The sequence below is a fragment of the Dipodomys spectabilis genome, unplaced genomic scaffold (genome assembly GCF_019054845.1).
Source record: "Dipodomys spectabilis isolate Male_0828 unplaced genomic scaffold, ASM1905484v1 ptg000157l, whole genome shotgun sequence".
Lineage (NCBI taxonomy): Eukaryota > Metazoa > Chordata > Mammalia > Rodentia > Heteromyidae > Dipodomys > Dipodomys spectabilis.
In genome coordinates, this window is record NW_024870834.1 from 7,221,278 (window position 1) to 7,237,689 (window position 16,412).

A 16,412-nucleotide genomic window follows, 5' to 3' on the forward strand; every position below is an offset into this window, starting at 1 on the left:
ACAAGATTACACCAGTTAAATCCAATTTCTTACCCACCAAGTAGCCAAGATGGCGCCAGCCAGACCCAGTCTTCTCACTTCACTACAATAACTATGAATTTGAAAATATTAGGTGAACTCCAAGAGGCCATGTATTCTGGCTGGCTGCTGGTGGCTAACACCTCTAATCACAGCCTGTAGTCCCAGTTACTCAGGAGGTTGAGATCTGAGGATCTCAATTCAAAGCCAGCCCAGGCAGGAAAGTCTACCAGACTTTTATCTCCAATCAACTATCAGAAAACTGGAAGTGGAGCTGTGGCTCACAGTGATAGAGTGCCAGCATTGAGCAAACAAGGTCAGAGATGGGGCCTAGCCCCAAGTTCAAGCCCCACAACTGACAAAAAAAAAAAAAAAGTCAATGTTCGGTATGATTCAGTTGCTGTAAAGTGTCCAGAACAGACAAACCCACGGGAAGAAAGTACATTAATACTTGCCAGAGTCTGAGGGTGGAATGAAGTCCTACTCATAGAATGGGGCTTGTTTTTGTTTTGTTTTATGCCTGAATTGGGTTTTGAACCCAGGGCCTCCAGCTGTTATTCTTGGCATCCTACTATTTGAATCATGCCTCCAGTTCCTAATTGGGCTTCTTTTTGTGATGACAGAGGTTCTGGAATTATCTGGTGGGGGTTCCACAACTGTGTAAATCTCCTAAGGTACTGAATTTTAATATCTCAATATGCCTCATATGTAGTATAGCAAATGAATAAGACTCTTCCACTTGGGAGTCTTTCCAGCCTATTTGTACCTACAGATAACAGTGATGTAAACAATCATTAGAACCATTGGGCTGTTTTTTTTTTTTTTTTGAGTCTTACTGTCTTCCACATGCTGTTCTGAACATAGCACTTTAAAGTGTAAAGCCAGCTGTGGGCTTACGAACCAGGGAGTCTGGCTTTGGAGCCCACAGCCTTGGCCACTACATTGCACTGCATAGGTTTATGCAAGAGACAAAGAGCTGAAGAATAAGGACTCAGGACTGTGGGTTTCTGAGCCCTGCTACTTTCATGCCATCTTGATACGTCACTGCTCAAGGCCCACTTGCCTCTCTTCTATGCAGGTAAATCCTCTAATGGAGGGAGCGCTCTTGAGAGTCAGATAATTTATATCAGACCTTTGTGTAGCTAGTACTCAATACATTTTATTATTACTATCATGGTTATAGACTGATGGATAAAGAACATAATTTCATGAGCATTTCAGTTTGGAGTAATGTCTTTTTGTATACAAGTATAGATCTAGAAGAAGCATTAATGGAAAGATCATCTTCTTTAGGAATTGTGTCCTTTTTTTAAGCTAATTATTTTAAATTTTTTAAAGTTTTTATAGAGGTGCTATACAGAGGGATTACAGTTTTACAAGTCAGGTAAAGAGTACATTTCTTTTTGGATAATATCACCTCTTCTCTCCCTCTTGCCCAATTTTTCCCTTCCATCCCACCCACAAGTTGTATAGTTTATTTTCAACATAGTGTCCAGTGAGTACCACTTCAGCATTTGTTCACCATTTGTCCCTCCATTTCTGTGACCCCTTACACTCCCAAAGACATATGAGTATACAGAACAAAATGGAAAGAAAATGGGAATAGCAAAAAAAGAGAGAAAAGAACAGAAAAAGAAAAGAAAAAGATCTCTTATTTTCATTTCCTGGAATTCATTTGGTAAATTGTGTCCCTTCTTTATGTACATATGAGAGAGAGACAGAGAGAAACTAGAGAGAGAGCAGAGAGAGAGGGAATGAGAGTAAACCCTTACAAAAGTAAACAATCATACGGAAGCGCACAGGAGGGGCCAGCGTGGCCCCAGCACAGAGACATCTTAAAGTGTGAGGAGCGTGAATGAACAGACACCGCACTGGAGATCTCGGCCACCTGCCCCTCTTCTGTCCCAACAGCTTGTGGTGTCCATTGGCACCCCTGTCCTCACAGGGGTCCTCTCACTGAGCTGAGTACACCTGACGCCGGTAGGGGCTGTTCCAGAGGTGAGCATGCAGAGCAGCCCCCTGGGCCGCCTTTGCCAAGGCTTTGCTCTGTGAATCTTCAATCTCTTTTCCTGAGGTTTTTTTTTTTTTGAGCCCTGGAAGTTGAGATCCCTAGAAACGGTCTTACGGCCTTTGAACCCTGTATCACAGGGCTGGGCTTTTCTGGTAGTTGCAGCTAGAAACTCCCTGTGTGTCACCTTGCAGCCAAGCCTGCCACAGGATGTGCCTGTCCCCGGTCTGACTTCCAGAGATGTGGTTAGATAAGAGGAAACAGTGGTGACATGTCTGCCCAGTTCTGTCATAATCCCTTAGAGGCTTTTATGCATAGCATAACTTGGTAAGAAATTATGGTCTTGCATAACCATGTTCATTGCAGCCCTAGTCACCATAGCCAAGGTATGGAATCAGCCCTCAGTGGACAAATGGGTCAAGGAAATGTGGTGTATATACACAATGGAATTTTTAGTTGTCCACTAGAAAACTGGATGACTAAAATTTGTAACATTTGCAAAGAACTGGAAGGACCTGGTGGTGGTGGTGGGGGCGGGAGGGGGGGGGGGAATCAAATGAAGTCAAGCCCAGATGCACAAAATATGCTTGTCTTCTCTCATGTGTGGAAGCTGGAATCCTATAGACACTGGGGAGAGGGGACATACAAAGGATACATGTCCAAGAGAACCCAAATGATGTCATTCCTCAGAAAGACTAACTCACAGTCCAACAAAATAAACACCAAGAACTGGGTCCTTAAAAGTGGGCGTAGGGCTGGGGCTGGGAAGGTGGCTCAGTGGTAGAGTGCTTGCCTCGCATGCATGAGGCCCTGGGTTTGATTCCTCAGCACCACATACACAGAAAAGGCCAGAAGTGGCGCTGTGGCTCAAGTGGTAGAGTGCTCGCCTTGAGCTGAAGAGCTCAGGGACAGTCCTAGAGTTCAAGCCCCAAGACCGACCAAAAAACCCCCCAAAACACCAAAAAAATGGGGGGTAGAGCCCCAGGGAAGGGGGGTAGAAGAGAGAAGAGAGGAACAGGGAGAAAGTACAGTCATAAAATTCAAAGCATATCCTACAATAGTAAGAAAACGGAGGGAAGGGGGGGAGTTAGGAGGGATGGGGACAATGTTAAAAGGAGCGACATCCATCAACACACACTGTGGTCATAAACGGCTTTGTTGAATGGCAACTCCTTTGTACAACTACTTAAAGATTAAACAAAAATTACTATCCTGTTTATTTCAATGAAATAAAGTATTTGTTTAAGCTGCCAGTCTTTCAGAGTCCCATAGCTCTGGGTAGTGCCTTAGGACAACTTTTTCTGACGCTGCTCTGGGAGGTGAGGGAAGGTGGGGAAATGCCCTGGGTGGTGCTGATCGATAGAAAATCAGCACTCTGCAGCCCTGGACTTTGATTTCTGTGTCTTGACAATCGGAGCTCATTTTTATGACTGTTGCTGTTATCAGACTTGGAATATGCTGCTGTTAGCAGATCCGAGAGAAAGGGAACGGTGTGTGTGGCTTCTTAGTCCATAGTCAAGGGTCAGCACCTGCTTTTATTATTTGGCAGCTTCTGAGCCCCAAGCTCAGTCTTATCTAGAAGATTCTGTCAGCACCTTCCTTGCAAGGTGGCTGTGGGATTAGAAACAGGGCTTGTCCAATTCCAGGTACAGAGCTGGGTTGTGGAGGGGGGCTTTGCTGATGGTGCTCTGTGCTGAGGGGGCATTACTGAAGGAATGATGATGATGATGAGGATGATGATGAGGATGATGATGATGATGAGGATGATGATGATACAACTGTTCTATACTCAGACAAGGCTTCTAGCTGAGGGATCTTCAATTTAGACCTGAAAGAATTGGAAACTCACCTGTCGGTGATGATGGGGCTTTCTGGGGGAGTGTATAGCTCTCCACTTCCTCATTCAACCCTGGAGAAGCTACCGGACATGGGAGAGAAAAATGGAGCCTCGCTGTCAGAGGCGTTGAGACCTCAGTGCCCAGGGAGACATGGAGCAGAGTCTAGCTGATGGTGTCGTGTTCTGTAAAGCCAACCTACATGGGACAGTTCAGAGACAGGGCACACTGGCGCTTTTCATGGAGGACATCCCTCCCACACTGACCTCCATCCCCAGAGTCTCCTCTGTTTTCAATGCTCGGCATGGCCCTGTGCCTCTCCTAGACTACGGCCCAGGGCAGCATCTGTTGGCCCCAGCACATATATTTCTTCCTGATGTTTCTGACTCCTGTGTAAGCTTGGGCAAGTCACTCAGCTTCTCTGAACCTCTGTTCCTTTTTTTCCACAAGTTTGGGAAGAGGGGGGTGCCCACTGAATGTGGCCACAAAGGCCAATATACACAGAAGAGCCATGAGATGTAGCTTGAACATGCCTTCCCCATCCCTCAAAGGTTCATGGACTAAAAGGCCCCCTCTCCCCAATATAGGGGAGTTAGATGACAGAGCCTTCAAGAGGTGGGGCCTAGTGGAAAGTGATTAGATCACTGGGGCTCTGCCCTTAGATGGGTCTCATGTAGTTCTCGAGGGACCCTAGTCAGTTCCTGTGAGAGTGGATTGTTGTAAATACAGTGAGCATAGTTCCTGAATATCTCTTGCTTCCTTTCCTACCTTCTCACATACGCTCATGCCATTATGCCATCCACCACATGCTGATGTAGCCAGAAGCCTCCTGTCAAAGCCAAGCAGATCATGGACTGTGCTATAGAATCTCCAACTAAAAGACTTCTTTGTAGCGTACACAGCCTTAGGTATTTTATTATAGTAACAAAAATTGAACTACCACCTACCTAATTTCCACCTTTTTTATATACAGTTTTGTTTTGGAAATGCAGATCTTCATGAGGCACTGGTGTTGCACTAGCTGTTTATCAAGTCTATTTTTCACCTTTTTTTTTGTGGTCATATATTTTGTTGGAACATAAAAAAAAGTAACTATAGATGTTCTTGACATGGAATTAAGTATTATGAAATTCAGCTACAGAGGCCTGAATTCAGGGTGGTAAGTCAAGATTTGCCATTCTTTGATACATGCCCAGTGGCACTTGGAATGATTGCCATCAAAATTGGAGAAAGAAAGGAGCAATGCTTAATTAAACTGTTGCCATAAAGGCTCCTCTGCCCATCAAAGGAATTATTACCAGGAGTTCTCTTGCTTGCACAGACCTTAAGTGTCCACCCACCCACCTGCCTAATTAAGAACCCAAACCCACAGAAAATACCCTCTCTCCTTGGTGGAGGATTAAGCTGTGATGGTTTGAATATTCTTACCAACCATGTATGACCACGATCACAGCCCTAGGTGACTTGTTCTCCATATTTTAGAACTCAGTTAAATACAGGTGATAGATTGCGTGGAACTGGTTTGACCGAGGGGCCTTGTCTGAGTGCAGAGTCCAGTCTGCTTTGGTGTACAGCGTCAGGGAACTGATTTTTCTTGACCTTTTGACATACTCTGGAGCATTCGTTTTCCTGTTATCAAATCCCTGACACCAACTTGCACTGTCTTGGTTACTTCTCATACAAGCCAAGGACACATTAAGGAATGACTTTTTTTTCTCTTTCTACCCCCTTGGTGCCTTGTAAGTTAAATACTTAAAGCACAATTAGGGAGCTTCAATCCAGGGCTTGCTCTGGAGCTGTGGTGTTCAATGCTGAATTGTTCATTTTATCCCATATCTTCCTCCAAAGAAAAGGAATTATATCATAGTTTATATTGGAGAGAGACTTAGTGATTTTCTTTGCAACTGATTAAACACTTTTGGCTCTAATGCGAAGAGAATGAATACTGAGACTTAGAACTCTGGGGACATTAGTTATCTCTGTTTTCTTTATTATAATAACAGCAATAATTATCTTTATAGTAGGGGTTGCCATTTAACAAAGCAGTTTATAAACACAATATATCTTTATCAATGAAACATATTTAAGATAAAAAGAAACCCAAGTCAGATTTTAGACATGAAAAATAGTATATATAATATATATGTATAATTGGATGTCATATATATATGTATATATATATATATATATATATATATATATATATAAAACATTATAGACATGGCAAAAGGAGACCTTAGTGTGTTTGGAAACATAGCAATAGAAATTCAAAATGACACAAGATACTATGTTGGAAATGAGCTTTGTAACTTCTGGGTTGGGGGGAGGACTGGGGGAGGTGGGGGAGGGAGGGAAGGGATACTAGGAGAAAAATAAAGGCAGGGGTAACAATGTTCGACAAGAAATGTACTTATTGATTACCTTACTCATGTGACTGTAACCCCCTCCCTATAACATCTTCTCAATAAAATAAAATTTAAAAATTCAAAATGAAACAGGAAAATGTTTTTAAGAAAGTGGGAAGAACATAATGTAACTACATAACAGCTTAAGGTGGCCTGATATATGTGTGCTTAGAGCCCCAAAGAGGGAGGGGCTGGCATGGATACTTTTGGAGAAACTGGCTGTACACTTTAATTTTACAACAGCAAAAAAACTCCCAACTATATAAATTCTCAAGTCTAGGAAGCTCAGTGAAGTCTAAACTTTCCTAATACAAATCGATCACAACCAGTGATTTAAAAAAATACCTTAAAAGCAGCCAGAAGTCTAGGCACCCATGGCTCAAGGCCTGTAATCCTTGCTACTTAAGAGCCTGAGATCTGAAGATTAAGGTTCAAAACCAGCCCGGGCAGGAAAATCTGTGAGACTCTTATCTCCAGTTAACTGCCCAAAAGCTGGAAGTGGAGCTGTGGACCAAGTGGTAGAGCTATCGCCTTGAGCAAAAAAAAAAAAAAAAAACAACTAAAGGACAGTACTCAGGCCCTGAGTTACAGACCCAGGACTGGTGCTTGCATGTGCCCGCGCGCGCACCCGCACACACACACACACACACACACACACACACACACACACACACACACACACACACACACACACAAGATAAATACAAATGAACATTGTATGATAGTCAGCTCGTTGTCACTGGGCATGCAGCAAGGCACCTTTAGAGTAAGGAAGGGGGAAAACAAACTGCCAACCTCAAACCCCACACTCAGCGAAAATGTCTCTGTAACATTTTCCACTCATGTCATGGTTGTGAGAGCCAGCAGTAGCAGACTATACCACAAAATCTAAGAACTAGTTTTGGCAGAAGGAAAAGGATACCAAAAGGAAATATGAGTCAACACAAATGAGCAAAGAACAAAAGGTAGCACAAGTACACTGGTGATCATGTAAGAGTTTCCACAATAATTTAAGGTGTTTTTTTAAAAGATAACTGACCATTTAGATAAAAATAATTATTACAGAGGGTGGGGCTTATGACTTTGTAAAAGTAAAATATGTACAGAAGCATATATGTACGGAAATATGCATGGAAGCATGCAGTCATAAAGGTCATATACGCTGTGAAATGTATAATATTTCAAGTAGATTGTGGCAGGCTAAGTCCTAAGCCAACCATGCCTGTAATCCTTGCTCCTTATGAGACTGAGATCTGAGAATCATAGTTTGAAGCCAGCCTGGGCAGGAAAGCCTGTGAGACTCTTATCTCCAATAACCTACTCAAAAACCACAAATGGAGCTGTAGCTCAATTGGTAGAACACTAGCCTTGAGCAAAAAAAAGTCAACATTCAAGCCCTTAGTTCAAGCCCCAGGACCAGCACACTCATACAAAAAAAAGTACAGGGATTAAAAATATGAATGCTAACGCAAATGAAATGCAAACCGGACTGGTTATATTGGTAGCACACAGAATAGATTTCAGAGTAAGGATGCACTTTTCTGAAAGGATGTAACAATTCCAAAAGTCTGTATACTGAATGACAGTTTTAAAATACACCAAGCAAAGATTGATAGAATTTCAAAGAGATCAGGCAAATGCACAGTTATACTATATTTGGAGACTTCAATACCTCTGTTTCAATACATGATATAATAAGTAGCACAGATAACCAAGAAGGATGTTGAAAGTCTGGAATTACACAGTGAGATAACTTGACCAAACAGGTATTTGTATGGCATTTCACCCAACAACAGAAGAGGGTGCATTCTTGTTTTTTAATTTTTTTTTGTTATTATAAAGATGATGTACAGAGGGGTTGCAGTTATATGTCAAATACGTTCTTTTTTCTTTTTCTTTTCTTTTTTTTTTTTTTTTGTCAGTCATGGGGCTTGAACTCTGGGCCTGAGCTTTGTCCCTCAGCTCTTCAGCTCAAGGCTAGCACTCTACCACTTGAGCTATAGCGCCACTTCTGGTTTTTCTGGTGGTTTATTGGAGATAAGGGTCTCATGGAGTTTCCTGCCTGGGCTGGCAATCTTCAGATCTCAGCCTCCTGAGTAGCTAAGATTACAGGCATGAGCCACCGGCATCCTGCTTCAAGTACATTCTTTTAAAGTATATCATTCACCAAGACCAGAAACCAGTTTCAACTATATTAGAAGGGTCCAGACTGTTCTATGACCTGTGTGCAAGGTCTTCAAGACCATAGGATATGGACAGTCCCCTAGATAGCTTGATGTTCAGAGATTTTACTGGAGGTCAGTGACCCTCAGGCTATTGATTCACCTTAGAAAAGCTGTTTTACTCATGGTTATACTTCAATACAGTAAAAAGGTATAGATTGAAATTATTGAAAGCAAAAGATTCCTAAATCAGAGTTGAGGAGAAAACAGGCTCAAATTTCCAGTTGTCTTCTCCCAATAGAGTCCTGTGGTTCCTTCCTTCCTTCCTTCCTTCCTTCCTTCCTTCCTTCCTTCCTTCCTTCCTTCCTTCCTTCCTTCCTTCCTTCCTTCCTTCCTTCCGTCTTCTTTCCTTCTCTCTCTTCTTCCTCCTTTCCTCCTTCCCTTCCTCCCTCTGTTCCTTTCTTTCTCTCTTCCTTTCTCTTTTTTCTCTTATAAAAGTGGGTGAATGGGTTATGAGCGATGGGTAACAATGTTGTCAGACACATTGTATTCATATACTATTTTGTAGAATGGGAACTACTTAAAGATAATAATAAAAAAGTTAATAAAAAATATAAAATAGTAGGTGAAGGATTCTATCTGGCACTTCATCAAGGAAGATGTATAGATAACAAAGAAGCACATGAAAAGATGATCAATGCCATTAGTCATGAGGGAAATACAAATCAAAGACCCTGCTTTACTATGGCTATAAATAGAAAGTTAGACAATAGCAAGTATTGATGACTCTGTGGAGAAAATGGGGTGTTCATGTAAAAAGGTACAGCTTCTTTGGAAAATGGAATCGCTAAAACGTTTCAAAGAAGAAGAAACATGTGTCCATGCCCATGCTGTTCCAGTGCCTGTGACAGCCTGGTTTCTAATAGCCAGAGTGGAAGTAGCTCTGTATCTTTATGTCTGAACAAGATCATGGTGAAGTGCCTGCTCAGGCTGTCAACTTGCATGTCAGTCAAATCGATCCGCATTCTGTGTGTGTGTGTGTGTGTGTGTGTGTGTGTGTGTGTGTGTGTGTGTGTGTGTGTGTGTGTGTGTGTGTGTGTGTGTGTGTGTGTGGTCTCTTTCTTACTCCATTAGGAGGTTCCATTTTTGCTTTACAAAGAGAAGACAAGTTGACAAACTGCTTCTCTAATGGCTGTTATGTCCTAGAATCATTTCATGATCCTCTAGAAAATAAATATTAGTCCCATGAACACTACCCAATTTTTATGGGCTTGCTTTTTGCGTTTTTAGGACTGTGTTTAGAGAAGCTGCCTATTTCATCTTCTACCAGTAATCTCCATGTGGACCGGGAGCAGGACGTCATCACCTGTTACGAGAAAGCTGGGGACATTGCACTCCTGTACCTCCAAGAGATAGAAAGGGTGAGTGAGGGCCCCGTCTTCCTTCCCCCTGGTCGTGTTGTTTCCAGTTGGGTTGTGGACCCTGGTAGTCAGCCTCAGACAAGTCCTTGACTTGTCTGCCTCTGGGCAGACAAAGCCTTACTTACATTCCTGGATGCTCAGGACAGGAACCTGCCAAAGCAGATTGCTTAGTGTATGTAAAGTGTTTTAAGAGCCTCTGGGTAGATGTGATATAGTTGTCCATTCCCTTGGCACACTGGAGCTGGCCAGTAATTCCTGGTCTCTTCAGCAACATGAATCCTTTGCCCTGTGTGGTCCCTGTGCTAACACGTGGTCCTCTGGGGAGGGAGGGCTTTACCTTGAAGGGTGGCAGAGATCTGCTGGGGACTTCCACTGTGTTCTCTGAGGCCAACAAAGATGGTCTCCGGCAGTTCATTGGGAAGCCCAACGACAAGAAGGCTCTTGAGCAGAGGACAAAGGCACAAGAAGTCCTACGTTCACACCTTCAGGCAGAGGAAGCTGGGTGAGACCAGGGAGGCCTGGGCACCTTGTCTGTCGAAGAGGGATCCTTGTCTTTTAGTTTTTCTTTTTACTGAGTTCTTCACCCCTTAGCCTGGATTTTCCCGTCTATACAGAAAGCATAATAATAGTTCCTGCTTCTTGAAGTTCTTTGGAGGATTATGTAAGGTCATGTCTATGATAAAGGCACTTAGCCTAGGTTGGGGGAACATATTGGATTCTTGGGAAATGGCATTTATTTTTAATGACAATAGCTCCCAGCTGTGTCTGCTATCAGAATTTTCCTGGAGTTCTAACCAAGGCTAGACTCTGATCTCAACCCCCTCAGAGCCAGAAATGTACCCTGTGGGATTGTTTGAAATGATTATAAATCCTATAAGTCTTTGAAAATGATCAGAAGGCTTGTTCTATCAATTTTCTGGGCTTTCTTTTCCTTAAGGATTAGAATGGAGGGGTCCTATCATTTGTGGGCTTTTGTTATTTTTAACATGTAGTGTCTGGAAATAATCTTTTTAATAAGTGATTTTGTCCTGAGTTGGGGAGGGGGGAGTTGAGGGAGAGCAGAGTGAGAATCACCAAAGTAGGAGCTGCACCAGCACCTCACCTGGTCCTGACCACGGCTGTAAGCCGTGGTTCCTGATGTCTGGGAACTCAGGGAGCTATGTGGCTGTTTTCCCAAAATGTTATTCCAGGTTCTCTGAGGAAGGAGTTTTGCTCCTCTTATCCAGAATTTCATCAAGAGAGAAATGATCATGCAGGAGTTTTTGAAATCCACATTCCTTCTCCTGTCTGCCTACTTAGAGCCAGTCTGTGTCACCTAGCCTAGATGTTCTTGTTGACCACAAGCAGTTACTCTCCAGCTGTTGTCTGGCCCTGTCATGTCGGAGTCTCTTCCTGACGGGGAGAAAATAGAATCACTGCCTCTGTCTTCCATGACGTGAAGTTGGCAGACATCTGAAGATACTTCCTGTTAAGTTCATTCATATACCTCATTCACTATGGGCTTCTTTAGTGAGGCCATAAAGGAAACTCATCCAGTTATAAAATTCAAGAGAAAGCTACCTTCCTTCCTTCTTTCTTCTTCCTCCTCTTTCTGTTTTGGAGATGTAGTGATCATAGGAGTTCGATTTTGATAAGAAAATTGGGGCCCAAAGACACAGGAAGTTAGACTTAGCCAACTTAGCATGGGGAGAAGCTTCTTAGCCTAGGGTTAAACCTCAGCCTATTTAGGTGACAGTTACCTATGTCTGGCCCTGATATTTCAATCTGTGTTTTCTTTTATGGAAAACTTTGTTCCTCCTTGATTTCAACAAGCTGGAATATTAGTAGTGAGACAGGTTGAATGAACCAAACATGTGTTTTGATTGTAATAGATATGTAAGAAATTATATATTGGGCAATGTAAAGTCTGGGGAAAATGGGTTGCCTTAAGTGAAAGTTCAGGGTTTGTTTGTATGTGTCAGCGTCACTGAGGCTTGTAAAGGTCATTGATTACTGTGTAGAAGGTAGATATTTGTTTATTTTTTGTGCCTATCCTGGGGTTTGAACTCAGGGCCTAGCCACTGCCCCTGACCTTTTTTGCTCAAGGCTGGCACTCTACCACTTGAGCCATGGCTCCATGTCCAGCCTTTTGGTGCTTAATTGGAGATGAGTCTCACAGACTTTTCTGTCTGGGGTTGGTTTTAAACTGTGATCCTCAGATCTCAGCCTCTTCATAGTGAGGATTGCAGGCATGAGCCATCAGTCTGGCTATTTTTATTTTTAAAATCTGAGCCTGATGGACTGAATTTTGAATTGTGAAAATGGTGCATTGCTGCAAACAGAAATGTTAGAGTAGAATCTGAAAGCAGGGCAAGCCAGGGTCACGCCTGCCTTGCACCACAGGTAGAGTGTGCTCTCAGATCTAGAACCTCCCCCAGGCATGCGTGCAAGGCCTGGCCATAGTCTGAGTTTCCCCACATTGGGTGTGTCAGACAGATTGGAGGTGGTTTTATTGTTTTTTTTTTTTTCCTAGAGGGAAGTGACCCCTTAGAAAGGAAGCTGACCTTGACTTGCCCTTTTGGCCACCAGCTTAAGCTACTATAGGCAGCACCAAAGTGAATGACTTCTTGAGATGCTGGCTGTGTCACCTCTTAGCTGTGGATCTGTGGAAAAGTCATTTAACCTCTCTGTGCTCCCAATGCTTATCTATAAAATATCAACAATAGCACTATATGGAGGCATGAGGACAATGAGGCCCATTCGTGGACTGCCCAGAGCATGGTCAGCACATACTACATGACCCGTATTTATTTGTCCTTGGGTCATTTGCTGAGGAGCCTTCCCTATCCTTTGAAAATTCCAGGTATTCAGAAATATAATCTAGAATATACAGGCATACTGTTTTATTGGGAATGTAAGAGAACTCCTAGGGAACATGTCTGTGGTGAAGTCATCTTTCCAGGTGTTTGGTTTGGCTAAAGCTAACTCAACACCATTGTGCCTGCTGTCCATGCTGTGGTCTGGGCTTCCATTCACTACTCGCTGTTGAGCTTGGTGCACTTGCTTGTTCCTGTGACCTCAGCTTTCCTTCTGTGTAGTTCTCCCAGATTCATCTCACCTCACAGGCTGGTGCCTCATGGACAGTCAATGTGGCAGGCAGTCCACTGGAGGCTGGCAGGAGCTAGTCTGTGTGTGTGTGTGTGTGTGTGTGTGTGTGTGTGTGTGTGTGTGTGTTTGCTTTTGCACACATATGTGCGCACCGATATTACAGCTTAAACTCAGGGCCTGGGTAATCTCCCTTGCTTTTGTACTCACAGCTGATGCTCTACTACTAGAGCCACACCTTTACCTGTATATATTTTTTCCCTGGATAGAGATGAGTTTCATAGACTTTTCTGCCTAAGCTGGCTTTTAACCTCAATCCTCAGATCTCATCCTAATGTGTAGCTTGGATTACTGGTGTGAGCTACTGGCGCCTGGCTAGCTAGTCATCCTTAACCCCTGTGCCAAATGGGAGCAGGGTCAAAAATGAGAATAAATGAAAGCTGTGTGCATTGAGTACTTGTTTCATGCTGCCCTGCTCCTACTGGGGTTACAGAGACATCAACTAAGGACTGATACAGTTTGTTTTTCTGGAGGGGAATAGAATATAACAACATTTTTGTATAGAAAATAATTTAATCAATCAGATCAAACCAGAGCAACTAGATGGAGCATGGCCTAGGATGGGCTTCATTAGTTTATCTTCAGATGGTGGTGTGGTGCCAGCAGTGAATTCTGGCATTCTGCCCTGCAAGAGCATCTGGTAGCACAGGACAGGAATAGCGGTGACTTCAGCCTTGGATATCATCATATGAGCCCAGCTTTTGGCAAGGGAAGCCATCCTGTCCCTATCCTTTGCACACATCAGCCACCAGCTGCTTGTGGCATTCTCGAGCAGGTGTGCCAGGGTGGAACTTAACCTTCTGCTGACCCGTTATTTCTTCACACCCTATTTTAGAAAAGGAGGTAATGCTCAATTGTAGATATCCACTCCATTTTATTGAATGTGTTATTGCTAAGGTACTGAAGAAAAATGCCAGGTTTCCAACACTGCAAGCCTGGGCCACGTTCCTCTGCTCATGAGAGCATCTTCTGGTCCGCAGGGTCACGCTGGAGCTCACCATGTCCTCCCGCAAGGGGGACCTGTTGACATGGCCATGGGATGCATCAGCGTGGGATTAGATTAAGCTCACTGTGTGTCTTGACTTCAGGCCAGGTGTCCCAGCAGTCTGTGCTGCTGCTGAGAAAAGCAGCGTGTGAGCTTGGAGCTCCAGGTGTCTGCCTGGCGGACTTAACTGGGAGACAGTAAAGAAGAGCCTTGCCCCTCCTCATTCCAGAGGAGGCAGTGGGTCCCAGCTTGCTGTAATACCTATAGAAACGTCCAGAAGCTGCCCGGCCAGCCTGTGGGTCTTTAGCCCTGCCCCACAGACTTTGAGCATGTTATCTGATTAAGTGGATACTCTACAACTCTTGAGATAGAAAAGTCTGGAAGCCAGGAAAGAGCAGTCACTTAGGTTCTTTTTTGTTTTGTTGTGTGTGTGTGTGTGTGTGTGTGTGTGTGTGTGTGTATTTTATTGTAAAAATACTGTACAGAGGGGTTACAGTTACATGAGTGGGGTAATGAGTATATTTCCTATTGAGTCTTGTTACCTCCTCCTTTGTTTTTCCCCTACCATCCCTCCCCTTCCCACCTCACCAACTCCTCCCCGCCCCCCGAAGTTGTAAAGTCCATTTTCAACATCCGGAATCCTTATTTAAGAATTTTGTTATTTCCCTTCCCCTCCCCAAATTATAAAAATGTATATACAAAATGCAGGGCACTGGAATCAAATACAGTGAAAACAGGGGTTATGCTGTGGGAGAAGAACATACTAAAGAAACAAAAAAATCACATAGTACATTAAAAACAATAGCAAGAAAGGAAAAAAACCACTTGTGTCCCTATCTTGGGGTTCATTTCACTTAACATCATCTTATCTGGTCATATGTACATAGCTTTTGACCTTTTCTGCTTGTCCTAGACATAGTTATTGCAAATAAGGGAAACCATGAGACCTATGTTTCTTTTCCTCTTTTTTTGGGGGGGGGTCCAGTTGTGGGCCTGAACTCTGGGCCTGGGCGCTGTCCCTCAGCTCTTCAGCTCAAGGCTAGCACTCTACAACTTGAGCCACAGCACCACTTCCGGCTTGTTTTTCCTGCTTATGTGGTGCTGAGGAATGGAACCCAGGGCCTCATGCATGCAAGGCAAGCGCTCTACCACTGAGCCATCTTCCCAGCTGGACCTATGTTTCTTTGAGCCTGGCTTACTTCACTTTATATAATTTCTTCCAAGTCTAGGTTCTTTTTTTTTTTTTTTGTACATTTCTGTTTGTCTTTTGTCTAGTTGCATTTAAATGTCTGTTTTTTTTCATATAATGTCATACCTCACATTACTTTCATGGCTGTATATTTCAAGTAGGTAACCTTTCTGGAACTGTGATAGTATTAATTATTTTTAGTTTTAAAATGCCTGATTGGGGCTGGGAATGTGGCTTAGTGGTAGAGAGTGCTTGCCTAACATGCATAAAGCCCTGGTTTCAATTCCTTAGTACAATAAAAACAGAAAAAGCTGTGGCTCAAGCTGTGCAGCACTAACCTTTAGCAAACAGAAGCTTAGGGACAGTGCCCAGGCTCTGAGTTCAAGCCTCAGGACTGTCCAAAAACAAAACAAAAAAACAAAAAACAGATTTATATTGTTTCTCTAAGGACAATTCCCAGAATTAGGGGTATTTTTACCCTTTTTGTTACCATGTACTATGCCCAATTTGACATCCTGTACATCACACTGATAACTTCTAACTTTGGTAGTGCAGGAGACTAGGTGTTGCTTTGTAATCTTGACAAATTGTGGAGAAGTTATTTGTTAGATGAAAATAGCACCTTGCAAGTTGAGGGTTGTTTTGTTTTGTTTAGATTTGGCATTACCAGAGTGTGAACTTAAGACCTTGTGTTTGCTTAAACTGACACTCTACCATTTGAGCTATGCCCAAATGCTTTTTGTTTTAATTTTTCAGGCAGGTTTTCATGGTTTTGCCTGAGGCTAGCCTAGACTGTGATTTCCAACCTCTGCCTCTTGTGCAGCTGGGATTACAGGTGTGCATACTATGCCTGGCTCTCTATGGCTTTAATATATTCCCAGAGTTTCATGAGCATCACTAATATTTAATTCCAGGACATTTTCACCACTCTATAAAGAAACTTCGTACCTGTTAGCAGTTGTTCCCTATCCAGTCTCTCCAGCCTACTAATATTCTTTCTGCTCTACAGATTTGCATGTTCTCATGCAATACAGGAAGTTACTATGATTTGCTTGTTTGGCCCAGCAAAATGTTCTCAAGGTTCACCCTTGTATCATGCATGGGTACTTTTTTTAAAGACATAATAAGCTATGATTATGTTTTATTGTATATATTCATTCACCATTTGAGAAACATTTGGGTTTGGAGTAGTTTTTAGTTTAAAACAGATCAGTTTTAGAGCAATGCTGCTATAAACGTCCACAT

General features: G+C 42.9%; 1 protein-coding gene across 1 annotated transcript in view; it reads left to right on the forward strand.

The window, feature by feature from the left end:
* Ttc7b (tetratricopeptide repeat domain 7B) overlaps positions 1–16,412 on the forward strand; it is a 211,659-nt gene that overhangs the window by 44,908 nt on the left and 150,339 nt on the right. The window contains exon 4 of the mRNA XM_042692699.1: positions 9,719–9,849. Coding sequence (XP_042548633.1) covers positions 9,719–9,849 — 131 coding nt within the window. The remainder of the gene's footprint in view (positions 1–9,718; positions 9,850–16,412) is intronic.